At 46.3% G+C, this 27,413-nt stretch overlaps 1 protein-coding gene across 2 annotated transcripts in view; it reads right to left on the bottom strand.

Annotated features, from left to right (window-relative positions):
• Positions 1-2,417: 2,417 nt before the first annotated feature.
• POLR3A (RNA polymerase III subunit A) overlaps positions 2,418-27,413 on the bottom strand; it is a 57,227-nt gene continuing 32,231 nt past the window's right edge. Inside the window, exons 18-32 of one of the 2 annotated variants that reach the window (XM_053586200.1) lie at positions 25,754-25,872; positions 24,757-24,894; positions 21,848-22,018; positions 20,382-20,495; positions 19,459-19,494; positions 15,091-15,177; positions 14,923-15,005; positions 14,221-14,391; positions 13,459-13,552; positions 13,172-13,264; positions 10,389-10,553; positions 9,861-10,025; positions 9,487-9,618; positions 5,421-5,553; positions 2,418-3,385 (exon numbers count right to left, since the gene is read on the bottom strand). In XM_053586200.1, the coding sequence (XP_053442175.1) occupies positions 3,237-3,385; positions 5,421-5,553; positions 9,487-9,618; positions 9,861-10,025; positions 10,389-10,553; positions 13,172-13,264; positions 13,459-13,552; positions 14,221-14,391; positions 14,923-15,005; positions 15,091-15,177; positions 19,459-19,494; positions 20,382-20,495; positions 21,848-22,018; positions 24,757-24,894; positions 25,754-25,872 (1,850 nt within the window). In that variant the 3' untranslated portion in view covers positions 2,418-3,236. The remainder of the gene's footprint in view (positions 3,386-5,420; positions 5,554-9,486; positions 9,619-9,860; positions 10,026-10,388; positions 10,554-13,171; positions 13,265-13,458; positions 13,553-14,220; positions 14,392-14,922; positions 15,006-15,090; positions 15,178-19,458; positions 19,495-20,381; positions 20,496-21,847; positions 22,019-24,756; positions 24,895-25,753; positions 25,873-27,413) is intronic. The other variant, XM_053586202.1, reaches the window with a different exon arrangement.

The following is a 27,413-nucleotide window of genomic DNA, read 5'->3' as shown; positions in this document are numbered from 1 at the left end:
TTAACTAGATGACCCTGATCAGGTAAGCTCCATTCATGCAGGAGAGCCTAGAGCACTGGAGTAGGGTGGAAGTGGGCTGAGGATGGAAGTATCCGTTCCCAGTGACTGTGAGCTGGTGTCCTCTGCTCAGGGCACCCTTTAGAACCCAAGCTCAAGGGAAGGGGGCCAAATTAGGGTCATTAAAGACCCTTATACTCACTTCTCATCCTTGGTAGAGTGCTGTGGCACCACAGCTCATAGCAACCTCAAACTCTTGGGCTCAAGTGATTCTCTTGTCTCAGCCTCCCAAGTAGCTGGGACCACAGGCATCCGCCAAAATGCCTGGCTATTTTTAGAATGAGGTCTCATTCTGCCTCAGGCTGGTCTTGAACCTGTGATCTCAGGCAATCCACCCACCTCGGCCTCCCAGAGTACTGGGATTACAGGTGTGTGCCACCTTGCCTGGCTGGAATTGGCAGCTTTTACACGAGTGTGCTGGCCAGGTTTTTTGCCAGATTTCATCCTGAACCTCTTTGCTCCACCCTCTTCTGCTGAAGAATCTTTTTACGTGTAGTAATATCTGATTTACTTGTGTTTACCGCTGCACTCCTAATACCTAGAATAGTGCCTAGATGTAGCCCTAAATCTTCCTTGAATGAATGAGTGAAGAACAGTGAATATAGATACCCGATTCTGACCAGATGATGCTTCCAGCGTGCAGGCTTTGAGGATCTTTCAGCATCAACTCCTGGGGCTGAATTAGCTATACCACATCTAAGTCACAGGGGTGGGGATGAGCAGGGCACTCACAGTTGACCTCAGGCATTCAGAAAGGTGAGCCCATGGCAGGGGATACTTCTTATTCTAGGAGTTAGAGTTCACACGAATCCTACACAACCACAAAGTCTGCTCTACTATGGTTTTATGCACAGCAAGCTCTTCCTCTTTTAAGTTTTGGTGGCAAAATAAAAAGGTCTGCCAAGAGACAGGAAAAATTCAAGAAATAATCATTATACAGTGTCAGGTTCAATCAGACATGATTCAGTGTGAATACACATGGATAAACACTGAAATAGAAACAGGGAACTGTTAATTTAACTGACAGATGCTGAGAGACTCCATTATGTCTCTCCCACCCTCAAAGCAGGGGGCTGTAACTGAGTCAGTAACTATTTTAATCCCCCTTGCATATAAGATGCAAAAATGGCAAAGGACTGAACAGACCAACCACTACTCAGAAATATGTAATTGTTCATGGATGAGAATGAATTTAAGTGTGTTACTTCTTCCAGACAAGTCTGCTGAGCAAAATGTTACCCTTCCACTGAGCTTTTTTTAGTGCAGTGTTGTGATCTTCACTCACTCCAACCTCAAACTCCTGGGTTCAAACAATCCTCTTGCTTCAGCCTCCTGAGTAGCTGGGACTATAGGTATGTGCCACCACACCTACTAATTTTTCTATTTAAGTAATGACAGGGCTCTCACTGTGTTGCTTAGGATGGTCCCAAACTCCTGGGCAGGTGCTCCTCCTGCCTCAGCCTCCCAAGTGCTGGGATTACAGGTGTGAGCCACTGCCTGGCTTGAGCTGGTCTTTGAGCTCTATGCTGGTATAAATCCCAATGCCAGTGCAGGCAGATGATGACATTAGTGAGAAGGTGAACACCCAGCCATAGGACATAGTGGGGCACAGACAGTGGGGTTTACTGTCAGTGCTGCTGCTGTGGTCCTAGCAGCAATGGCTGTACCAGCAGGACCAGCACTCTCAGGACACATCCCATCCCACTGGGGACGCATTGTTTTATATAACTATTCTGTTCCAAGGCTGGCCTCATTCCGAGTGTCACATAATGTGCACCCATCATAATCACACAATCAATCCTCAGGACCCAAGCAAGCACCTGTTACACACTGTGGCCATGACCTCTCCTGTATTCCAAGTGGGTGTCACGTACAGAGGAAAGTGGGGGCTGGAATTCCTGCCTACTGCTCAATTCCACCCTCCCTTCACTGTGGCACTCCTGGATTTGATCAGGCCTATGGCTGATCTCCCAAGTTTTCAGGAAGGCGATTGGGCAATATTCCCTACGGCTCTTCCTAGGCTAAATGGGAGAAGCCAGGCTCTCATAAGTACAAATCCCGAATCAGCATTTGTTAATAAACTTAATCCTCCATTGTGAACCAGGCTAGCTTAACTCAAAGATACAGGAGGCTGAATATGAGAAAAATGGCATTTTTTCACATCACTGAAATCCTGAGAGAAGTTTGTGGGTCCACCTTGTGGATGCAGGAAGGCCACATGGCCAGACTACAAATTTTAAGAGAATTTTAAACTTGAGCACTGGCCAAAAATAACTCAGGTCAAGAATTCCTAATTCAGAATCACAGTAGCATGGGAGGAAAAAGCACTCACACTAATACAGATCCAAGAACCAAATAGGGATTGTCCAAAGAAAGTAAGTGTAATTCTACAAAAAGCCACCTTATCCCCACCTCAGCAGACCCTCAACTTCAGTAAGGCTTCTACAGACCAGGAAGAAAGAATGGATTTGGCTCTTATCACAGGGCAGAGCCCCTGCATGGGGGTCTGAGGTAGATGAAAACAGCAGGGTAGTCCGCGGCGCCTACAGAAGATGTTTCAGAGCTGTGTGGAAGTCTCGGCTCCATTACAAATCCCAGCCAGTCCCATTGGCTTAACCAGTTTTTCCAGTGACTCTTCAATGCTGGCTTTCTTGGTTTCTATTGCTGCTTGGTTTCAAAACTAAAATAAAAGTAACAAAAATCCCAAATCCCTCAAATAGAATAAATAAAGAGAGTAACAATATTTACACAAATGTGCTACACTGAGAGATTCCAGCATGCCTAAGAAATGGAAAAGCCACAGCGTGCTCTGGCCTGTGTGGGGCTTAGAGGTGGCTCTAAGGTATGAAGACACCTCAGGGAGCTGGTGAGTGGGATGCAGTGAGGTGGGATGGGCAATGACACCTGGCTGTGCCTTCCTGTAAGTCCAGGGAGGCAGGGTGGGCAGGGCTGTCTACAAATAATAAAACCCACAACTCTCCCAAATAGTGTGGTGCAAAGTCACCAGTGTAAGCTCATCCTATTAGGAGGAGCCTCTTCCAAGGATGCCAGGGGCCTTCTCTAACTGCTGGCACAGGTGGGGACATCCGGGCCTCAGTCCCAAGGAGCACAAAGCTCTTCATGTCAACTGCAGACAGGGCAAAGAACCAACGTCAAAAATGGTTCCCTCTTCCTTTGGACTATGTAACAAGGGGGATGTGGAATTCGTTGGTGTCAAAAATCAGAGGCCTCCTGGGAGGGTTTGGGTCCCTGTTGGCCTTGTGGAGCAGTTTGAAGAGTCCGGTTCCAATGTTCATCGGGATCCCCATGATGATGCACTCAGACACCCCTGAAACCAACCAGAATCAAGATATGAGAACTTCTGAACATACTGGAGGTTCCTAGGAAGGAGAGACTATTATAGACTTAAGTGTCAGAAAACTATGATGAGCCCTAGCTCTACTACTTCACATCCACTAGTTAAACTTGAACAAATTGCTTCCCTTCCCCTCTAGAAATGGGGCTGGCTCTGGGGACAGCCTCAGCACTGTGCTCCTGGACAGGTACAGGAAATCTGCACCCCTGGAGAGGGCAGTGCACAGCCCTACAGCCCGCTGGAGAATAAGCCAGCTCGGGCAGTTCTCTTGCATCTGAGCCAAAGGCCCCCTGGAAGGCTTTACCCTGGAGAGCACTCAAGACAGCAAGGACACTTAATGATGCTCACGAAACCCTAACTCTGCCACCCAGAGCTTCATGAATTCAGAGCCTAGAGGAAAAACAAACAGCTGGGGACGATAGTGAGCAGACTACAAACCCCTCGGAAACCAGAGCAGACAACTGTTAGCTGTGCTCAGGGCAGGGCCAGGCTTAAGAGCAGCCAAGCCTCAGTGAGCCACAGCCTTAATGAGAAACACTCCGAAGGCAGGGCTCCTGGACTTACAGGGGTTAGGGGGTGGTACAGATTCTTTCTCCAAGCTCTAGTTCAGCTTTTGTAAGATGGAAACGTTAGCGTTGCATCAGTCTTCTGATTCTACAACACACAAGTAGCTACTATGTTCTAGGCTTTGTGCTAACAAGGAATTGGAAAGCAAGTAACTGGACTAAAAAGCCAACATGTAGTGTGTGTGGGCCAACACAGGGTTACAATGGACTGAAGGACCAAAAAGGGGAGAAAACTTCATGTGGGGGTGGGGTGGTGGTCTCAGGCCCCCAAAGGGGTCAGTGGTGGACAGAGGTGCTGGGAAACAGGGCTGCAGTCTACCGCGAAAGCTGGGTCCCAGTCCTGCTGTCAGACAGGCACGTTCTTCCCTGGCCTCCTCGGCATCTCCTCTCGCCCATCCCAATCTCTGTTCTTCTTTCTTTCTTTTCACCGTTCTTTTTAAAGAATTAAGTAATTTCTCTTTCCTTTCACCTCTGCTCCAATAAAAGGAGAAAAGTTAATCTTAGAGACAAAAAAAAAGGTATATCCTCTGAATGAGGTTCCACCTGGTCACCTATTTGGTGTTAGCACAAAGGGAGGAGGCAAGGCAGCAAATGGTTACTGAAGGCAGAGCTCAACCTCAGAAATGGCAGCTACACATGCAGTCCCTGCTTGGGCCTGATGGTGTGTGAACTCTGGTCAGTACTGACCTTTCCAAGCCCCAGCCCCTCACTAGCTCCCATCCCAGGGTCTTACTGTGGAACCAGAAAGACTAGAGCAAAGCCCATCAGTCAGTGCTGGCTTCAAGAGGAAAAAGCAGGTAAGTCAGCTGCTATTGTGATAGTAACCTTGCGCCTACCCTCCCAGGCCAGCATGCCCTAATCAGAGCCATGCTTTGTGGTGTGGGGGGTGAGGTGTGGCTCAGAGTGAGCCTTTGCAGGTGGACTTGATGGCAAGCAAGGTCACCTTGGTCTTCTCACTTGTGAATAGGCTTAATACCTATATCCCACAGATGGTGCCTAGTGAGGGCTCAGGCAGCACTAAGGGCATGTCTGCTGCCTCCCTAGGAAGTCATGATGGCAGGATGATGCAGGTCCTGGTGTCACAGAGGGTCAGAATTAGTGTGGCTGACTATAATGTCTAGGGGTAGAAAAATTCCTAGATGCACTGGGTCTCTCTTTTCTTCTTGGACCAAAAACTAACTGTACTGACAAAGAAAAGCCTTCAAACAGATACAGGGGAATACAAGATGCTACAGTTGGACTTTGGAGATGAAAGATCCATCGGTCCAATTCTATAATCTGTGACTTTATTCTTTTCTTTTCTCTCTTTTTTTTTGTGACTTTACTTTTGAAAAAATAAATGCTCTGCCTCCTTGATTTTGTTCACCTCCCTGGACCTAGCCATGGTCTAAGTTACAAACAATTAAGGACTTTGATGCTGCTCCTCGAAACATCAAACCTACCACACACAGAGTCCTTCTGCCCGAAGTAGGCGGCATCAAAGAGATGGTCGGCCGTTTTCTCAAAGGAAGCCAACATCAGCACACTCTCCTTCATCTTGGCCAGGCCAAACCTGGTGATGCCCAGGACTTCACCCTGAGTTAGGGAGAAAGAGTGAGAGTGTACTTGTGCCACTTATAAAAGTTCAAAACCAAAGCTCTATGCATTCCCTTAATAAGCACAAAGCAGCCACAGCTGTCTTGAGTCACAACCTCAGCTGGGAAAAGAACCTTAAAGCTGTCTAACCTGTGTCCCAGCAAAGCAGTAAATCCTTGACATAGAACCTTACACTTGCACCTAGGTGATGTCAGAATAAAGAATTAGGAACTCAAAACTAGAATTGAGAATCTGACTTTGGGCCAGGCACTGTGGCTCATGCCTGTAATCCCAGCACTTTGGGAAGCTCAGGCAGGAGGATCACTTGAGGACAGGAGTTTGAGATCAGCTTGGGCAACACAGTGAGACTCTGTCACTACAAGGAATTAAAAAAAAAAAAAAAACAGGCTGGGAGCAATGGCTCATGCCTGTAATCCTAGCACTCTGGGAGGCCAACGTGGGTGGATTGCTTGAGGTTAGGAGTTCAAAATCAGCCTCAGGAAGAGCAAGACCTGTCTCTAAAAATAGCATTGTAGCAAGCGCCTGAAGTCCCAGCTACCTGGGAGGTTGAGGCAAAAGGATTGCTTAAGCTATGATGCCAGGGCACCCTACTGAGGGCCACATAATGAGACTCTGTCTCAAAAAAAAAAAAAACATCAGCCACGCACTCTGGTGCACACCTATACTCCTAGCTACTCGGGAGGCTGAGGCAGGAAAACTGCTTGAGCCCAGGAGTTGGAGGTCGCAGTGACTGAGGTATGATCATGCCATTGCATTCCTGCCTGGGTAACAGAGTAAGATCCCATCTAAAATAAGCAAATCCAGCACTCTAGGAGGCCAAGGCAGGTGGACTTCCTGAGTGCAGGAGTTCAAGACCAGCCTGAGAAACAGTGAGACCTTGACTCTAAAAAATAGCTGGGCATTGTGGTGTGCACCTGTATAGTTCCAGCTATTTGGGAGGCTGAGGCAAGAGGATCACTTGAGCCCAACAGTTTGAGGTTGCTGTGAGCTATGCTATAGCACTCTACAGGGTGACAGAGTGAGATTCTATCTCCAAAAAAAAAAAAATAATAAATAAATAAAATAATACAAGCAAATAAATAACTAAATAAAATCTAAGTGTGAAAAATGAAGAAAACATTTAAAATATCAAGTATGAAGATAATTAATTAAATTAAATTGAATGTAGGTAATAATTCTATTCAAAGGTATACCATGCCATTATTAAAAAAGCATATTCATGGGCGGCACCTGTGGCTCCTGTGGGTAGGGCACTGGCCCCATATACTGAGGGTGGCAGGTTCAAACCTGGCCCTGGCCAAACTGCAACAAAAAAATAGCTGGGTGTTATGGTCGGTGCCTGTAGTACCAGCTACTTGGGAGGCTGAGGCAAGAGAATCACCTAAGCCCAGGAATTGGAGGGTGCTGTGAGCTGTGACGCCACAGCACTCTACCGAGGGTGACACAGTGAAACTGTCTCAAAAAAAAAAAAAAGCATATTCATGAAAACTACGGAACAACATAAAAAACAGTCACAATGTTAAAAAGTCAGCACCAAAACTCCACACATGGGCCAGGTCTGGTGGCTTACACCTGTAATCCTAGCACTCTGGGAGGCTGAGGCGGGCGGATGGCTTGAGCTCAGGAGTTGGAGACGAGCCTGAGCAAGAGCAAGACTCCATCTCTAAAACACCTGTGCATTGTGGTAGGAGCCTGTAGTCCCAGCTACTTGGGAGGTTGAGGCAAGAGGATTGCTTGAGCCCAAAAGTATGACATTGCTGGGAGCTATGACTTCATGGCACTCTACCCAGGGTGACATAATAAGACTCCATCTGAAAAAAACAAAAACAACGTGGGACACCTGCAGCTCAGTGGTTAGGGCACCAGCCACATGCACTGGGGCCAGTGGGTTTGAACCTGGCTCAGGGCTGCTAAACAAACAAAAAAAATACATCCAGGCATTGTGTGGGTGCCTGTGGTCCCAGCTACTTGGGAAGTTGAGGCAGGAGAATTGCTTAAGCCCAAGAGTTTGAGGTTGTTGTGAACTATGATGGTACAGCACTCTACAGAGGGTGACAAAGTGAGACTGTCTCAAAAAACAAAATAAAACAACCCCCCCCATCCCAGCACATATTTTACTACTACAGTACGGTAAAATAATGTATGCACATAGAATAAGACTTGAAAGGAAGACTTAAAACTGATAGCCTGATTTGCTTTGAGGTGGTAGGGAACTGGCCATTTCTCTCCCCTGATTTGTATTTTATTTTTTAGACAGTCTCACTTTGTTGCCCTTGGTAGAGTGCTGTGGTGTCACAGCTCACAGCAACCTCCAGCTCTTGGGCTTAGGCAATTCTCTTGTATTAGCCTCCCGAGTAGCTGGGACCACAGGTGCCTGCCACAATGCCTGGTTATTTTCTTTTTTTGCAGTTTTTGGCTGGGGCTGGGTTTGAACCCACCACCGCATATGGGGCCAGTGCCCTATCCCTTTGAGCCACAGGCGCCGCCCGCCTGGCTATTTTTTGTTGCAGTTTGGCTGGGGCCAGGTTTGAACCCGCCACCCTTGGCATATGGGGCTGGCGCCCTACTCACTGAGCCACAGGTGCTGCCCTCCCTTGATTTCTAAACATTCCATAATATACTATAGGTGTGTTTAGGGAGGCCTCATGAAAATCTCCTGCCCTATGGTACCTGCTAGAAGGAGATATATTTTGGGGGAAAAGAAAAATAAAAAAACCAACTAATCACCAACCTCAGCAATTCCCTTTGCCCGCTTTAGATCACGTTAATTTATCCTGTCCCTGGAATGGGCTTTAGAAGAGCAAGGAATGAGTTCAGTAAGAGAGAAGCACCTGGGCTTGCCAAGTGAATCTGGACTTTTGGTGAGGTTCATTTTGCTTTGAGATTAACATTCAAAATAAGGACAACACCATGCTCCAGCTCTCTTCCTCACTCCCCCAGCTAGAGGTGAGTTTGCCATGAAGTTGCAATTCTCATACGGGGATTTTGCCAGAAAACCCGGCCTGACTACCATGCTTTGGCTTGGGGGTGATGGTGACATTAATATTTTCTACTATGGGGCCAGGCGTGTTAGCTCACACCTGTAATCCCAGCATTGTTGGAGGCTGAGGTAGGCGGATCACCTGAACTCATGATTTTGAGACCAGCCTGAGCTACAGCGAGACCTCATCTCTAAAAATAGCTGGGGGGGAAGGAAGTGAATGGCAGATGGCGCCTGTAGCTCAGCGGCTAGGGCACCCACCACATACATTGAGACTAGCAGGCTTAAACCCAGCCTGGGCCTGCTAAACAAGAACGACAACTACAACAACAACAAAATAGTCGGGTGTTGTGGCGGGTGCCTGTAGTCCCAGCTACTTGGGAGGCTGAGGCAAGAGACTTGCTTAAGCCCAGGAGTTGGAGGTTGCTGTGAGCTGTGATGCCACAGTACTCCGAGGGTGACAAAGTGAGGCTGTCTCAAAAAAAACAAAAAAACAAAAAACAAAAACAGGGACAGCACCTGTGGCTCAAGGAGTAGGGCGCCAGCCCCATATACTGGGGGTGGCAGGTTCAAGCCCAGCCTCGGCCAAAACGGCAAAAAATAAAAATAAAATAACCCCCGACTAAAAAGAAACAAGAAACAAAAAACAAAAAACAAAAACAAAAAATAGTCGGGGGTTGTAGCAGGTGCCTATAATCCCAGCTACTTGGGAGGGTGAGGCAAGAGAATTGCTTAAGCTCTGAGGTTGCTGTGAGCTGTGATGTCACAGCACTCTACCGAGGGTGACAAAGTGAGACTGTCTCAAAAAAATTTTTTTTCTATCACGATCCTTACAGTAATCTATTCTGTACCTCAGAAGCTCCCTAGCATTATTCTCCTGAAAGTGAACCCTGGGATGTCCAGGCAGCCTGGGAGCCTCCCTGCCCACGAACCTTGTAGGTCATCAGGTCAGAGAGCAGCATCACGTGTCTCCTGTCGATGCTCATTCCATGGTTGACCATCGTGTACTGGATTTCATTGATGATGGTTGTCCGGGCAGCCTCGATGCCTAGAGTTTTCTCCACCTATGGAAAACTAGGGCTGAGCGGAAGCAGTCCCTTCTGGGATGCTACCGCAATTTCTGTACTTCCTCCACCGCTCTGGAGGGTCAAAGTAAACCCTGTACTGTTTTGTAGAAATGAATAGGTGGGGAAATTTTAGTGGTAAATCCCAAACCAAATGGGAGGGTCAGAGAAGGGTGCCGGGAACCAGCTGGGGGCCTGCAGGGGACAGCCCACCTCTCAGTGGGCTGGGGGCTGAGTGGTACCTCATAGGTGTTGTTGGAAGTGGTTCGGGTGCCCTTCACGCCGTGGGTGGCCATGACTGCCCGCAAGTTATCGCCCTCCACCAGCAGCTTGTACTTCTCCTTCCCGCTCTGCTCGTCGATGTGGATGACGGCCCTGGACACCTCTGGGATGCCCTGCACCACCACCTGGGCTCAGAGACACAGGCTATGAGGACTGGGCATGCCCAGCCTGGGGCCTATCACCTCCATCACCCCTGGCTCTCAGCAATGGGCATCAGCGACTCATCAGGCTGTGGGCTATCTTTGGGGTTGGGGAGAAGAGGAGACGCTCAGAGGACTGTGTCTCCCTCTAACATAGGTTTTATGACAGGAGAAAGGAATCTAACAGCTGCAGTTGCCATGGAAGTGCCAAGAAGAAAAAAACATGACTGGTTCCCTAGGGATGAGGCCAGGAAGAAACAAGACTGATTGACAAAGCCCTAGGGCTCCCATCGTGGGTGTCCACTGCAGATGGCTGCCGTGTCCCCGTTAGCCGTGACTTTGTTTCACCTTGAGAAGGTCCTCTTTGAGGAACTGCAGCACGTAGTACATGGAGCTCTTGCTGTTCTCCCTGGGCGTGACGCATACCACAGCCTCGCCATGGACGGCCACGTCACCCGGCTTCACACGGAGCTTGGACATGCAGATGGAATAGCGCACCGTCTCGGCATTCACCTGCAAGGCGGCCATGTGTGGGCTCACTCACCAAGGCTTGGAGGCTTCAATGCCAGTGTTTCTCACCCTTTATTTCATTATTATGCCTCTAGGAAGCCTTTTCAGTCATTTTTTCCTAATCACTCCCCACCATGAAGCTTAATGTGACATGCGTGCTACATGTCTGTTGATGTACCATACATGTGTCTGTGCTTTATTCATCAAGAGATTTTCTTTACCCCCAAAGAATGAATATTGGCTCTGTTAAAAATTCATGCTCAATTCATGACACAACATGCAGCCTCGGTGGGAAGCCCATGAGAGGCTGGAGGTTGGTGGCCAGGGTGACTGAAAGCTTCAGCGGGGGGGCAGCACCTGTGGCTCAAAGGGGAAGGGCACCAGTCCCATATGCCGGAGATGGCGGGTTCAAACCCAGTCCCAGCCAAAAACCACACACACACAAAAAAGAAAGCTTCAGCGGGACCTCCCCTTTATCTGACATCACCATGATCGCTCAAGTGCTCCATTCCTGGCTGCTGCTCAGCTCTTCTGGTGAAAAACCTACAAGGGCAGAGTGTAGTGGCTCACACTTGCAATCCTACTACTTTGGGAGGCTGAGGTGGGTGGATTGCCTGAGCTCAGGAGTTTGAGATCAGCCTGAACAACAGTGAGACACCATCTCTATTAAAGACAGAAAAACTAGGTGGGTGTTGTGGTGGGCACCTGCAGTCCCAGCTACTCGGGAGGCTGAGGCAAGAGGATTGTTTGAGCCCAAGAGTTCAGGGCAGTCACCCAGGGTGACAGAGTGAAACTCTGTCTAAAAAAAAAAAAAAACAGTGGCAGCACCCATAGCTCAGTGAGAAGGGTGCTGGCCACATACACCTATGCTGGCAGGTTCGAACCTGGCCCAGGCCTGCTAGACAACTGCAACAAAAAAATAGCTGGGCGCCGTGGTGGGCACCTATAGTCCCAGCTACGTGGGAGGCTGAGGCAAAAGAATCACTTATGCCCAAGAGTTTGAGGCTGCTATGAGCTGTGATACCACAGCACTCTACCCAGGGTGACAGCTTGAGATTCTGTCTCAAAAAAACAAAAAAGAAAAAAAAGAAAACAAGGAAGAGAGCCACAAGGCAGGCAGTAAAAATCAGGCTAGAGATATTTCCAAACTGAAGAGCTGGCTGCTAAATTTCAGAGTCAATTCTCATATAGGTAATACATGAAGTTTCTCAGTCTGTTTGTGAATCTTTTTTTTTTTTAATTACGGATTAATGTGAAGGTACAAACGATTAGGTTACAATGTTTGTGTTTGTTAGCTGAGGTCCCTATTGTAGTTGAGCCCCTCACCCAGGAGATGTGCCATATGCTCTTACATTGTGCTCATTAGGTGAGAGCTGTTTGTGAATCTTTCTTTTTTCTTTTATTATTATTATTATTATTTTGAGACAGTCTCACTATGTCACCCTTGGTAGAGTGCCGTGGTGTTACAGTTCACAGCAACCTCAAATTCTTGGGCTTAAGTGATTCTCTTGCCTCTGCCTCCCAAGTAGCTAGGACTATAGGTGCCCACCATAATGCCTAGCTATTTTTTTGGTTGTAGTTGTCATCGTTGTGTAGCAGGCCTGGGTTGGATTCGAACCTGCCAGCTCTGGTTGTGTGTGGCTGACGTCCTAGCTGCTCAGCTACAGGCGCTGAGCCTCTTTTTTCTTTTAGACAGAGTCTCAAGCTGTCACCCTGGGTAGAGTTCCGTGTGTCATAGCTCACAGCAACCTGAAATTCTTAGGCTCAAGTGATTGTCTTGCCTCAGCCTCCCAAGTAGCTGGGAGTACAGGTGCCAACCACAAGGCCCGGCTATTTTTTTTATTATTGTTGCAGTTGTCATTGCTGTTTTAGCTGGCCCGGGCTGGGTTTGAACCTGCCAGCCTCAGTGTATGTGGCTGGTGCCCTACCCACTGAGTTATGGGCACAGCCTGTTTGTGAATCTTTCTATCATTACCTACCCATGAATTCCAACATAAGAAACAAGGTCATTGAGACCAGCCCGAGGAAAGCGAGACCCCACCTCTACTAAAAATAGAAAAAATTAGTTGGGCATTGTGGCAGACACCTATAGCTCCAGCTACTCAGGATGCTGAGGCAGGAGGATTGCTTGAGCTCAGGAGGTTGCTGTGAGCTAGGGTGACGCTACAGCACTCTAGCCCAGGTGACAGAGAGAGACTCTGTCTCCAAAAAAAAAAAAAAAAAAGAAGAAGAAACCAGGTTAATTCACCCATCTAAAAACATTCACTAAATCAGCTAGGTGCTGTGAAACACAGATGAGTAAGGCACAGGCAGCCCTAAGGTCCTTCCTGACACTGGGAAGATGGACAAGGAGACCAGTTACTATAATAACTGTTCAATCAATTGGTATTGTGTTATGCACAAAATTTCAACTTAATTTCCCTTGTGTCTTTTGATGGCTATATCTATGTCACCACCAGATTTAGATAAAGAAAATGTGAGGAGATGACAGAATCATGAAACCTAGAAAATGTTCCTCTGCCATGCTTCCTCTGTCTAGCTTAGCTCTTGCCCTAGTTTATCAGCACCTATCTTGGGACTCACAGGAGGACTTCCTCTACACATTTAATTATGTGACTCACTTCCAGTCTGAGAAGTCTGATCCGTTCCAGGGACAGCTTGATGAGAATAAAGCAGTCATCAGGCAGAAACACTTCTTCAATATACTCTGAAATCTGCCATGTCAAAAGATCAGAGTGTTAATCAGTCACTTTCCCCTTTCCTAAGAGTAGACAACTGCTTGCCTTTTTTGAAGAGCTGGAATAGCACAGACACTACTGACTAGTCAACTCCCTACAACTGGTTTTCAACACTTCCTTGCAACACTGCTGAGCTGGTTTTCTTACTATCAACAGGGATTTCTTCTTACCTCTCCCAAGAGGGTTTTCTCAATTCTCCCTTTCACAAGGCGAGCGTAATCAGCATCGTCATCCTTGTCTAGCTGTGCTGTGATAATTGGAGTGCTGTGAGAAGCAAAGGAAAACTGTTTCTAGCACAAGGGATGAGCCTGCGTGAGGACCACTGTTTTGATAAATCCAAGCACTATTTAAGTCATAATGTTATAATCAACTGCAAAGGATTGAGCACATTCTGTGTGTCAGCTACTAGGGCTTCTGGTACATTCTCATTTAGAGTTACTATTTCTGGGGCCCCCCAGGCAAACTACTACTCCAAAAGTGAATGAAAAGACTTTCAGACTATTTTTCCTTACAAAGTGAGCCCTACCTCTTTCTCTTTGGTCCTAACAAGCACTTATTTTAGTTCTGTTCCCTGGGTAAATGGACATTTAAGTATTATAACTTCCCTCCCCTTTCCTCCCCTCATTTTCCCTCCAGGAACAACATCCTTAGTTGTCAGCTGCTGTCTTCACTGTTCTGAACGGAGGCCCCTGAATACACACCTCTGGCACTGAGCTGAAGCTCAGAGGCAGGCAGGCAGAGTGCCACACCACTCCTGATACCTGCAGTTGCTGCTCTACAACCAGGCATGGCTACCTTTCACTTAACATGCCTCCCAGTCTGAGACACTGTCCCATTAGAGTATCACATGTATGCATGTTACACAAGGATCACTGTATCTCAAGAAACATGACAGAAGCGTGTAAGAATAAGAAGGAAAGGAAGCCAGGCACCTGATGGCCTTGGAGGCGTTGATGATCTCTTTAATCCGGGGCACACCCAGGGTGATGTTCATGGAGGCCACGCCTGCAAAGTGGAAAGTCTTCAGGGTCATCTGGGTGCCTGGCTCACCAATGCTCTGGGCACAGAGAGCACCCACTGCAGAACCTGGCTCCATCTGTGCTCTAGAAGGAAAAGGCACGGATGAGAATCCTGCATGGCAAAGAGAAGTCCGGCAAAACTGCTGGGGAGTTACCACTTTCAACAGAAAAAATATAGAAGCTGGTAGGGTCAGGAAGGAATTGGCAATAAGCCAGACTGTAGTGTAACAGAGGAAGAGTGTGAAAGTGATGATTACAGAGGAGGCAGGGATGTAACTGAATTCTGCATGGCTGCTCATGGTCAGGACATGATGAACGGGCCCAATGTCTGTGAAGAAATGGTACCGAAGGTGGACAGAGCAGCTGGCATCTGCCAAATTTATTGGTAGCTTCTCTGTGGGGAGAAGACACTAGGAAATAATGTACGATTATTTCCACATCTTGGAGCATGCAACCTAGTGACCCATCAGAGTCCCTAGATAAGAGTTGACAATCAGCTCCAATACTGGCAGTTAATAAGCGGTGCTGGTACAGGATTTTGTCCCCAGGGAGAAGCATGAGGGACATGCAAGACCTATGTGCATGCCCAGCAGTCTAGGACAATGGTATCCCTACCTCATGTACTTGTCCCTACAAGTCTCCAAAAACTTTTCCACTTGGGTGGGGGTAATCCGGTCCAGTTGGTACAGCACGCGGGGCTGGAGGAAGACAAGCCAAGTGCAGAGTTAGGGTTGCAGCAGCTGCAACACCTCTGCATCAGAGCACACCTGGGAAGGCCGGTACCTCTGTCGTGCCGTTATCATTGATGCCGTATTTATCTCTGGTTTTCTTGATCTTCTCAGAAACCCCCTTAATGAATTTTTTTATTTCCTGAAAGATGACACAGTGAACATCAGTTGTATGTTTCTCAGTTATTCAGGTGACATAATTCAGTTCATAAATTTCAATAATATATAATGAGTCCATCATATCTTAGCAGTACCTATAGTACAAAGGATACAATGTGGATATTGTTTCTATTACAAAGTGGTTTTTCAAGGAACACACATGGTTCACACCCCAGACACACAACCTCTTGGTTAAGGTCTTTTACTCCTCTAAGGCCTTTTACTCCAATACCGCTCTCGTGGCATTGCCATCTGTGGTCCTAACACAGGGCCTGGGAACCTCCTCTCTTGCTCTCCACACGTGCCACAAAGTCTACACCAACACAGTTCAGAACAGGTATAATTGTACCGATTATACTTTTCTTCTCTGGGTTGATTAATTTGAGGGTTACTTCTGAAGCCATTATGATCAGTTTAAATACCTCCAGCTAAAGGGCAGCTCTGTTGACTCTACATGTATTTTAAACACATGGTTTGCACTTACCTTCATTTTAAAGAAAACACGCCCTAATCCCAGCTTCTCTCTTCTCCTGATCCTCACCTCCCAGGCCACCGCCATGTTCCCTTCCCACATACAAATACAGCTCTGGAAATCACTCTCAAAGAGAGATGTGAAACATTGGCATCTGTATTATTCCTTCTGTACTTAAGAGCAGCACTTAGACCCCCAGATGATGACAAAGTGGAACTAGGAAGAAGGCGGAAGTATCAGGCAGGGGATGGACAAGACAGGGCAGGGACTACAGACCTGACTCTAAGTTTCCTGGTGACCACTCAGAGGAGAAAACCTATTCCTTTTACAATTTACATGTGTCCCTGAGCTACATTGAGCTCACTGCAATTCATAAAATCAGGATCAGCCAGCACCTCCCTTGGGGAATGCTCATGGGAGCACTACCGGAAGTGTGGTCAGCATCCTACTCTGAGTAGGTCAGTCATCAAGTGCTACCGGACTGGCTCTGGAGCACTCCTTGGGACACTGATGGCACCCACTATGCAGTAGCCACAGTCCTTCAGAGGCCACCAGACTGTAGCCCTGGGAGCCAGTAGTCAGCTCCTCTGCTGTGACCCAGGGACGGTTCTTAAGAAGATGAGGAAGGGCTGGGCATGGTAGCTCATGCTTATAGTCCTAACCCTCTGGGAGGCCAAGGCGGGTGGATTGCTTGAGCTCAGGAGTTTGAGACCAGCCTGATCAAGAGAGAGACCCTGTCTCTAAAAATAGCTGGGCATTGTGGTGGGTACCTGTAGTCCTAGCTACTTAGGAGGCTGAGGCAAGAGGATCACTTGAGCCCAAGAGTTTGAAGTTACTGTGAGCTGATACAAGGGCATCAAAGTGAGGTTCTGTCACACACACACAAAAGGAATATAAGGAAGAGTGGAAGGACTGCCCTTCCCTTCAGCATTCTCCCAGAAATAGAATTTTTTTTTTTTTGAGACAGAGCCTCAAGCTGTTGCCCTGGGTAGAGTGCTGTAGCATCATGACTCACAGCAATTTCCAACTCCTGGGCTCAAGCGATTCTCCTGCCTCCATCTCCCAAGTAGCTGGGACTACAGGTGCCTACCACAACGCCTGGCTACTTTTTGGTTGCAGCCGTCATTGCTGTTTGGCGGGCCCAGGCTAGATATTGAACCCGCCTGCTCAGGTGTATGTGGCTGGCGCCTTAGCTGCTTGAGCCACAGGCGCCAAGCCCAGAAATAGAATATTTATCAATGATTTTGGACAAACACAGTGGCAGTGGGCTTGACTGGCACACTGGGCAACCAGCTGCTTTGTGTGGCTGGCTGGGGACAGACTCATATAAATAAGAGGATGAGTGGGCTGGTGTGAAAGCAGATTGCATACTCTGGTGGCCAAAAAGCCTCACGGGGTATTCTTTCTCGATTCCAGGATAGGCTGAGGGGCCCTCATGGAAAAAGCCAACATGTGCCACCCACAGTATACTTAGCCTATCACACTGCTAAGAACACTGAAGCCTCACCAGAAACCTGCTTTCGCAAAATAAAAATCCTAGCTGGATGTGGTAGCTCACATCTGTAATCCTAACACTCTGGGAGGATGAGGTAGGTAGGATGCTTGAGCTTAGGCATTTGAGAACAGCCTGAGCCAGAGCGAGACCCCATCTCTACTAAAATAGAAAAAGTGGCTAGGCATTGTGGCAGGCACCTGTAGTCCCAGTTACTCAGGAGATTGAGACAAGAGGATTGCTTGAGCCCAGGAGTTTGAGGTTGCTGTGAACTGTGATGATGCCTTGGCACTCAACCCAGGGTGAAAAAGTAAGACTCTTGTCTCAAAAAAAAAAAAAAAAAAATTAATTCCTGTAAGGCACCATAGAGTTAAGACTTCTAGTCCCATTCTATGCTCACCTTGCAGAAACTAATGTCATTAGTCTCTCATGCCTGTCTAAACATTTTTATTAATATTTTTTCTGAAAGCAAAACACTAGGACTTTATGTTTTTGTTTAGATAGCCTTAGTACCTGTATCCACGTGGTCTTATGCCTTTCCCAGCCAGCTGCTGCCCAGGTGGGACAGACCTCCCTGTGAGGTGGCATGGCACCAACCCATCACCCTAGAGTGGAGGGCACTGTTCTAAACGAGGTCAGGGACTTGGCCAAGGCCACAGGCCTCTTCATAAAGATTCTTTCTCCAAAGTCTGTTCTCTGAGCAGGGGTTTCTGTGATCTTTGCTCACTAGGAAATTCTGTCTCCCAGCAGCCAGGGGCTGAGGGGCTTTCTGGGGGGTGGGGGGTGTAGAGGGGGCTCCACCACACCCTGGCTGCCCTGTTCCCATGAATACAGCTTTCTCATGACTTATCCTATTTGCAAACTCTTTCTTTCCACTGAGAAAGCATGGAGATACATGGAGGGTTACCCTGCAGCTCAGCCACTGTTCTATACAAAAAGGACTTCCACAACACCTGGCTGTTTTTTTTTTTTTTTGGTTGCAGCCATCATTGTTATTTGGTGGGCCTGGGCTGGATTCAAATCCGCCAGCTCAGGTGTATGTGGCTAGCACCTTAGCCGCTTGAGCCACAGGTGCCGCGCCTACAAAAAGGACTTTTAAGGACTTTCATTGACTTGTAAGGACTTGGAAATTCTCAAGAGGTTCTTTTTAGAGAAACTCTCCAGACTCATTAATTATGAGTCTGAGAGCACATATTCAGATATAGTCAGCTGTTGCAAACCAGAGTTGAAAATAAAGTTGGAGAGGGCAGTGGAACAATCTCTTCTGGCATGACTGTGTCTAGAAGCGTTGATGTCCAAAGGTGTTCACATTCGCTGCCACTCAACTTTCCCTCAGTATCACTCAGTGTACGGAGCCTTTTCCACATTAGTGACTTTCCCCCTCTGGCTATTGTCCTTTGCATAAAATTTCTAAAGCTCTCTGGGCCCGGATGTTTGATCACCAAGTGTTAAAAGGTCCCTCACCTACTGGCACAGGAAACAGGAGCAAAACCTAAGGCCAAGCAGATTCAGGGGATTTTCATCTGCAAGAACTCTGCACATATAAGGAGTAAAAAGAGTACATACCTAAAATAATTTGGCACTAGCAATGACAGTTCAGCTGCTTCGCTGCTGTACAAATTTCTAGTGGGTTTACTGAAAGGAATAACTTTTCCTCCACAAAGATTCTGGAGGATAGGTTAAAAAAAAAAGAAGAAAGCGTGGTAAAAATGAAAACTGAAACAAGCTACCAAAAATCCAGACCTGAATCAACCCACGCATACTAGAGGGAACTCACAACATGACAGGCAATTAATCATACGATTAGCCAGTGGTTAGATTCTAACACGACACAACATGTCTGTGAGGGCGGGCATTGGCCTCAGACAGGGACAAGGACTCCATGCCACTCAGGGGCTGCCTTTGTCACCTCAGCTCTGGTACTGGTTAGAGCTGGAGAACACTTCATGGGCTTGGATGAATCTGGTCTGGCCAGTGAATTTTCGACCCTCCCAGCAAATCTGAGTTCACTAGATTGTGAGCTACTAGTGGTGAGGAACGTGTTTTGTCATCCTTGCATCCTCAGGATCCGAAGACCGTGTGACATACGGTGAGGGCTGAACAGGTGCTCAGTGAATAAACAAACACTACTGGGCAGGAAGTCACCTGTTAAACTCTGTCAAGGGCAAGAAAGGAACCAGTCCAAAGCAAAGCTGTGTTTGCCAGAACTGGGACAGAAACCTGTCATCTCTGGTGCTGGCAGTTAAGTGCTACTGGAGTTAGGCCCTTTCTGCTCATTCATGGCATGCAAGGCGCCTTACCTCGTTGTATGTCTTGTAACCTGTCTCAGTAAAGGTCTTTGAAGATAAACAGAAAAACAAATAAGTAAACAGAACCTTGGAGTAAAACCAAATCACAACTGTAATTTGTTAGCTAAAAAAAAAGGAAGAAAACCTTTGTGGAAGAAAAACAAAACAAAAAGCACTCACTCAGCCCTAGCCACAGTCTTGGTTAGAAATCATATTCAAATCTAGAGGAGTCTCTATTGTCCTTTTCACACCTCAACACATGAATGGCATGAGTGAGGAGACCCTTAAAGAAAACATTTTTATTTAAGCTTCGCTTACTGTTTGTGTTTTTAATATACTGAAAGGGATATATTCTTCCTTGGCCTACTAGTCTTGAGCTGCATTTGGTACGCAGAGGAAGCCATCCACTGATTTCTCTACCTCTTTGCTTTTGATTCTGACCATGACTGTAAACACAAAGGAGATGTGTGAGCAGGTCTGTGCAATTACTGACCAAAGAGACCTCAAGAGGGATTGAGGGCATAGAGGCTATGAGCTCCTTAGAAGAACAAGGCAGACTCAATGGATTTCTCATCCATAATATGGTAGAAGAGCAAGCAATTTAAAATAAGTGGAAAGAGCTGGTCCACAGGCTGACCAAGTGGGTAGCAGGTTGGTATTAGGGATAGCCCTGAAACAAAATCAGTTCTCTAAAGCAGTTTTCTTCTAACAGGAAGGTACTTATGTGAGAGACACAAAGACAGACATGAGATAAATTCTTCATGTAGGCAGATGATACTTTTTTACCTTGGGCATTTCTGAACTTTTAAACAAAGGGACAATAGTATGTTAAAAAATAAACAAACCCCCCAGCTCATAAAAGCCTGCTAGCACTTGGCAGACAGCGCTCTCCATGACAGCCAAGCAGGGCGTGGCCACCACCCCGTGGAGTTTACCTGCAGGAAACTGTCCTGGCAGCAGAGGAACTCGTTCTTCTTCATGATGGACTCAGTGGTCAGGATCAGCTCATTTTTACTGAGAGCACGCTCGCTGGGACATGGGAAGACTGCCTTGAGTATTAAAGGGAAATCACGTTATGTGTGTGTGGGCAACAGAAAAGGGGACAGTACCAGATAGAGAACTTATAAGAGATAAAACCACCTTCGCCAGGATGAGCTTTAAGTAAGGTGTGAATTTTCTTTCAAAACATATATAGTGGCCTCTACCTTTCACATGAAGGTGAAAATTAGATAAATTGATACTCCATTCTACATAGATTGCTGAGTATTTAGCTGGTGTTGTTTAGTTACTTCCCAACCTTCAACCCACCAAAGATTTGCATTAAAAATATAAATTGTGGGTGGTGCCTGTGGCTCAGTGAGTAGGGCGCTGGCCCCATATACTGAAGGTAGTGGGTTCAAACCCAGCCCCGGGCAAACTGCAACACAAAATAGCCAGGCGTGGTGGTGGGAACCTGTAGTCCCAGCTTCTTGGGAGACAGAGGCAAAAGAATTGCCCAAGCCCAAGAGCCAGAGGTTGCTGTGAGCTGTGATGCCTGATGCCACAGCACTCTACCAAGGGTGACACAGTAAGACTCTGTCTCTAGGAAAAAAAATATATAAATAAAAAAATAAATAAAATAAATTGTTACTTAAAAAGCCCTAAACATTTCTTCTTTTCTTTTTGCAGTTTTGGCTGGGGCCAGGCTTGAACCTGCCAGCCCCAGTATATGGGGCCAGTGCCCTACTCCTTGAGCCACAGGCGCTGCCCAGCTCTAAACATTTCAAGAGCAAAAATACTCTCTCATTCCTCAAGCTTGCGGGATTGTTTCTAATGTTTGAATGGCTGTGTCATTTTTTTGTATGGACAGACCATTATGTTTGACCTGTCCTCTACCGAGGATTTGCCTCTGCTGTAAACAAACTAGAAAAAACACCCTTGGTACATTTCAACCATATCTGGAGGGCAAATTCCTCTGAGTGAAACTACTGGGGCAAAGGGACATATATTTAATTTCAGATCAATATTTTTATTCTCCCAAAAGGCTGTTCCAAATCGTATTTCCAGTTAAAAGTATATGAAATGTGCTTGCTTTTTGATACCCAAAAAGTATCAAACCTAGTCTCTAGTACACTAGATTTTGACTTATAAAATCTAGTCTCTAGTACACTTTGACTGTGAGGGAAACCAAAGCCCTTTTCAGTTGGTGTCTGGTTACTACCAATATTAGGTTTTCAGCTTAAAAAACATTTTTCCTTTTAATATTGAAAAATTATGTCCATAAAGGAAAAAAACAAACAAATCACTAACCCAGTACTTGGGTAAACATGACTGAAGTACTAATTAAGTGCAATTCCAAATGGTATCTCTATTGCAAAGAAACATCCTTGAAAACACTTTCAGACATAATACTAAATCTTACTTTGATGTTGTCCAGAACCCTTTTAAACTCCAGAGGTTCATCTTTTCCTTCCATAGCTGCAGGATCTAAGCCATCTCCACCATAGATGAACTGGATAATATCACCGGTAGAGCTTCGGACTGTCAAATCATACTGGGAGCAAAGATCTTCAAGGGATTTTACAAGCCTTCTCTAATGGAAAAGAAGGAGAAAGCTCAGTGGCTTTGAGAAGACCAGTCACATGTGCAGAGGATGAGGTTTGCAACTCAAAGTTTTAAGGTTACACTTTAATAACATAAAATTTGTATATTAGAAACCCTTTAAAAAGTCCCCTTGACCCAAGAACAAGATCCTGAGTGCCTCACTACCTTATGCCATGGGATTCAGAATATGTGCTAGCCCCCAGCACTTTATAGAATATATGCAATGTAAACCCCATCCCCCCTACAGGACTCTGCAAACACTGTTCTCCTAGGTTGTTTTGCTTCCCCTCTTTCTCCCTAAGGTATAAATTAATGGAACAGCTTTGCATTTCTAAACAGAACTTAAGCCAGGACTCCTACAGACTTCAATATGAATTATAGAGGATCAGGTGAGGCCCTCTTCTGGGACAGAGGCAGAAGTGAAAACAGGGGCAACTTTGTGTCTGAAGCAGCGGGAAGCAATCACTTCTCAAAGCTGCTCAGGGGAGAATCGTCCACCTGCATAACACTCCAGCCAGCAATGCAATGGTGGCTCAGTGAATTAAAAAGAAAGAAATCCTCCACCAGGCAACTTCAAAACAAAAATCCCTTATGCCAGATCAAATTTGTTCTAGGTTAACACACTGCTTTAGGAAAGTCATATTCTCTACTTCAGAAAGGTAAAGATGAAAAATAAAGTCAAAACTCATTATAGCAGGAGTGGTAAAGACATTTCACAGTCTGTTGGGTTTTTGACAAAAGCAGCACACTCTGAAACTGAAGGGCACTTTCTTACCAAAACTATCCAATATTAACACATAGGGTGCAGAACAGACTATGAAAATAGGTGTCTACTATCTTAACTCCACTGTCACCCTGGTCCCCCTTGTTTCCTCTAGACCATTTGTTCATACCTCTGGTCTGCATATCCTGGTTTCTTTCTTTCTTTCTTTTTTTTTTTTTTTTTGCAGTTTTTGGCCAGGGCTGGGTTTGAACTCACCACCTTCAGTATACAGGGCCCAGCGCCCTACTCCTTGAGGCACAGGTGCCACCCATATCCTGGTTTCTTAGCTTGCAAAGAGCCATGCTTCCACAGTGGGGAGAGAGGATGCAAAGCCACAGCAAGTTCACAGACCAGCAATTTGGAGTTCTGACTTTCTGTGTTGTAATTAATTAAAAACATTCCAAAAGGGCGGCGCCTGTGGCTCAGTCGGTAAGGTGCCGGCCCCATATACCGAGGGTGGTGGGTTCAAACCCGGACCCGGCCAAACTGCAACCAAAAAATAGCCGGGCGTTGTGGTGGGCGCCTGTGGTCCCAGCTACTCGGGAGGCTGAGGCAAGAGAATCGCTTAAGCCCAGGAGTTAGAGGTTGCTATGAGCTGTGTGAGGCCACGGCACTGTACCGAGGGCCATAAAGTGAGACTCTGTCTCTACAAAAAAAAAAAACATTCCAAAAAAAATTTTTTTTGAGACAGAGTCTCACTTTATTGTCCATGGTAGAGTGCTATGACATCATAGCTCACAGCAACCTCAAACTCTTGGGCTCAAGTAATTCTCTTGTCTCAGTCTCCCAAGTAGCTGGGACTATAGGCACCTGCCACAACACCCAGCTATTTTTAGAGATGGGGTCTTGCTCTGGCTCAGGCTGGTCTTAAACCTGTGAGCTCAGGTAATCCACCTGTCTCGGCCTCCCAGAGTGCTGGGATTACAGGTATGAGCCACCACGCCTGGCCAAAACATTAAATTAAAAAATTAAAAAATAAATAAATAAAGGCCTGGCATGGTGGTTCTCCCCTGTAATCCTAGCACTCCAGGAAGGTGAGATGGGTGGAATGCTTGAGCTCAGGTGTTTAAGACCAGTGTTTGAGCAAGAGTAAAACCTTGTCTCTACGAAATATAGAAAAATTAGCTGGATGTTGTAGCAGGTGCCTATGGTCCCAGAAACTGAAGAGGCTGAGACAGGAGGATCACTTGTACCCAGGACTTTGAGGTTGCTGTGAGCTTTAATGCCATGGTACTCTAGCCTGAGACTTTGTCTAAAAAATAAATTAAATAAATAAACAAACATAGTTAAATTATGAAGTAGAGAGTAGAAACAAAAATAGGAGACTAGGGTGGTGCCTGTGGCTCAAGGAGTAGGGCGCCAGTCCCATATGCCAGAGGTGGTGGGTTCAAACCTAGCCCCGGCCAAAAACCAAAAAAAAAAAAAAAAATAGGAGACTAAAAAGACATCCTCTGTTGGTTTTAGGGAAGGGCATGGGAAGGACATATTTTCCACTCCTCTGCTAGTAGGGGTACTTTGGTGGCAAAGTTTGAGAAACATGAGCCCAGAGAACCCTTTGATTTAGCCCTGGATCCCAGAACTTATTATCCTAGAGCTACATACCCCCTGGGAAGGCAGCTTTCTCCCTAAGTGTCCACCCTACAGCAGGCACTGGGAGAAGTCTCTGGAGTTAATGAAAACAATGTAAGTAATGAATTACATGCCCATGTTTTCCTCTAGTAGAGCTTTGCTGTATGTGGCCCTGGCCTGTCTTGATCATTCAAGGTACACACATGATTTGGAACATTATTACCTTCTTTTCTGGTTATTCATTTCCAAGGCATCTACTTTTAGTATTTTTTTCTTTTAAGTACCAAGATCAGATAAATCACAGCTCATGTGAGAAATGTGTAAACACTCAACAGTCAAAACTCACAGAGCCCCGTCTCACTCTGTTGCTAATGGGTCTATGTTTCTTCAAGTACCTGCATGTATCCTGTTTCAGCTGTCTTAACAGCTGTGTCGACTAGACCTTCCCGGCCGGCCATTGTGTGGAAGAAAAACTCAGTTGGTGTCAAACCAGAATAAAAGCTATTAGCCACAAAGCCTTTGGCAGCTGGGAGCTAAAAAGAAATAGAAAAAAAGAAAAACAAAAAAAGCTTTAGCCCTATAATTCTGAAATCCATTCAAATCAGAATTTGCCCCACATTTACACTACAAATACCGGCCAATACACTCTTACTTAACAGCAGACTTTATATCCCCTTTCTTCTTCTTCTTTTTTTTTTTTTTTTTTGAGACAAAGTCTCACTATGTCACCTTAGGTAGAGTGCTATGGCATCATAGCTCACAGCAACCTCAAATTCCTGGGCTTAAGTGATTCTCTTGCCTCAGCATCCCAGTAGCTGAGACTACAGTATATCCCCTTTCAAAGAAGAGAAATATTCTGGACAAACCACCCTTACTAGAGACAAGAAAGGTGAGGTCCTAATCAGGACTGGCACTGATGTCAGTGGCAGGCAGCTAAGGAAAGGGAAACCTAAGCTTGGCTGCTCTCCTAAAGCAGGTAAACAGTTAAGGACTCAGAGGACACCCTGGGGACAGAGGCAGCGTGGCCATTCCCTGGAAAATGACTCCTTCATGATATCCTTCTTGTGGGGAAGACCTGGCCACCTCTAACACACTACCATGCATTGCTAATGAACACAGGATTTCAATCTGGAGCACTGAAAATGATCTGAAAGCAGATTGTGGTGTTGGTGGCCCAACTTTGTGAATATACTAACAATCACTCAACTGCAAACTTTAAATGGGTGAATGTTATGATATATGAAGTGTATCTCAATAAAATGACAAAAATAATACATATATAAAACTCCACATGAAATGGCCCATGGTCTTTCATCTGGAAAGGTTTGTGTTCCCTAGGAGATGATCTAGACAAAGAGCCTTCAAAGTCCTACCTCATTTACTACTGCTTACCTTCGAGTGTTTTTCAAAGTGAGGCAAGGACCTGTTTTCAAAGCCATCTGGTACTCGAGAGCCACTGATGGCCTGCTGTCCCACACAGGCAATCATCTGTGATATATTAATGAAGGAACCTGGGGACATGGGTTAGAAACGGAACATTCATTTACCAACATGACCTTCACTAAAGTGTAAGCAGACCAGGGTGGTGAAACAGGAATACAACAGAGCAAAGGCCCTTATCCTGACAAGTTTATAGTTCAGGGAGAGTAAAGGCCAACCCTGTCTTTTACTATCCACAGTCCAGGGATACCATGAAGACAAGAGAGCAGAGTGAGGGCAACGAGCTTGGGAGTGTGTTTGGGTTGGAGGACAGGCTGGGGAAGTGTCAGGTGAGTCTTAAAGGAAACTGCAGTAACCAGACTGAACTTTTGGAGGACATTATGATTTGGTTATGGCAGGGGAAAAGATGTGACAGGGAAGCGAAGGTGCATGTTTGGCAAGAAAAAGTAGACAGGCAAAATTCATAGATAGTGCAAACTGTTCATAATACAGTGTCAGGAGGAAGCGTGGGAAGCAAAGAGAGAGGAATGAGAAAAACTGTGGGGTATATTTCAGAAGCAGAAAGTAGAATGGGGTAAAAGGCAACAAAGTTAGAGACTGGATTTATTTTTTAAAAAACATTTACAGAGGGTTGGGTGTGGTGGCTCACGCCTATAATCCCAGCACTTGGAGCCTGAGGTGAGTGGATTGCCTGAGCTCACAGGCTTGAGATCAGCCTGAGCCAGAGCAAGACCCCGTCTCTAAGAACAGCCGGGTGTTGTGGCAGGTGCCTGTAGTCCCAGCTCCTAGGGAGAGAGAATCACCTAAGCACAGGAGAAAGATGTTGCTGTGAGCGATGATGCCATGGCACTCTACCAAAGGTGACAAAGTGAGACTCTGCCTCAAAAATATCCCAAAACATTTATTGGCAGCGCCTGTGGCTCAGTGAGTAGGGTGCCAGCCCCATATACCGAAGATGGTGGGTTCAAACCCGGTCCCAGCCAAACTGCAACAAAAAAATAGCTGGGCGTTGTGGCGGGCGCCTGTAGTCACAGCTACTAGGGAGGCTGAGGTAAGAGAATCGCTTAAGCCCAAGAGCTAAAGGTTGCTGTAAGCTGTGACACAATGGCACTCTACTGAGGGTGACAAAGTGAGACTCTGTCTCTTAAAAAACAAACAAACAAACAAAAAACCCATTTACATAAATAGGAGAAATGGCTGTGCATGGTGGCTCATGCCTGTAAATCTAGCACTCTGGGAAGCCGAGTGGGTGGATCACCTGAGCTCAGGGGCTTGAGACCAGCCAGACCAAGAGTGAGATCCTGTCTCTACAACTAGCCAGACGTTGTGGCGGGCACCTGTAGTCCTAGCTACTTGGGAGGCTGAGGCAAGAGGATTGCTTAAGGCCAAGAGTGTGATGTTGTTGTGAGCTACGATGCTAAGGCACTCTACTGAGAATAACCAAGTGAGAATCTGTCTCCCCCCCAAAAAAAAACCATGGCTAGGACACCAGCCACATACAACAGGGCTGGCAGGTTCAAGCCCAGTCCGGGCCTGCCAAACAACAATGACAACTACAACTACAAGAACAACAAAAAAATAGCCGGGCATTGTGGCGGGTGCCTGCAGTCCC

The sequence above is a fragment of the Nycticebus coucang genome, chromosome 3 (genome assembly GCF_027406575.1).
Source record: "Nycticebus coucang isolate mNycCou1 chromosome 3, mNycCou1.pri, whole genome shotgun sequence".
Taxonomy (NCBI): Eukaryota; Metazoa; Chordata; class Mammalia; order Primates; family Lorisidae; genus Nycticebus; species Nycticebus coucang.
This window is presented reverse-complemented; position numbering and strand designations above follow the sequence as displayed.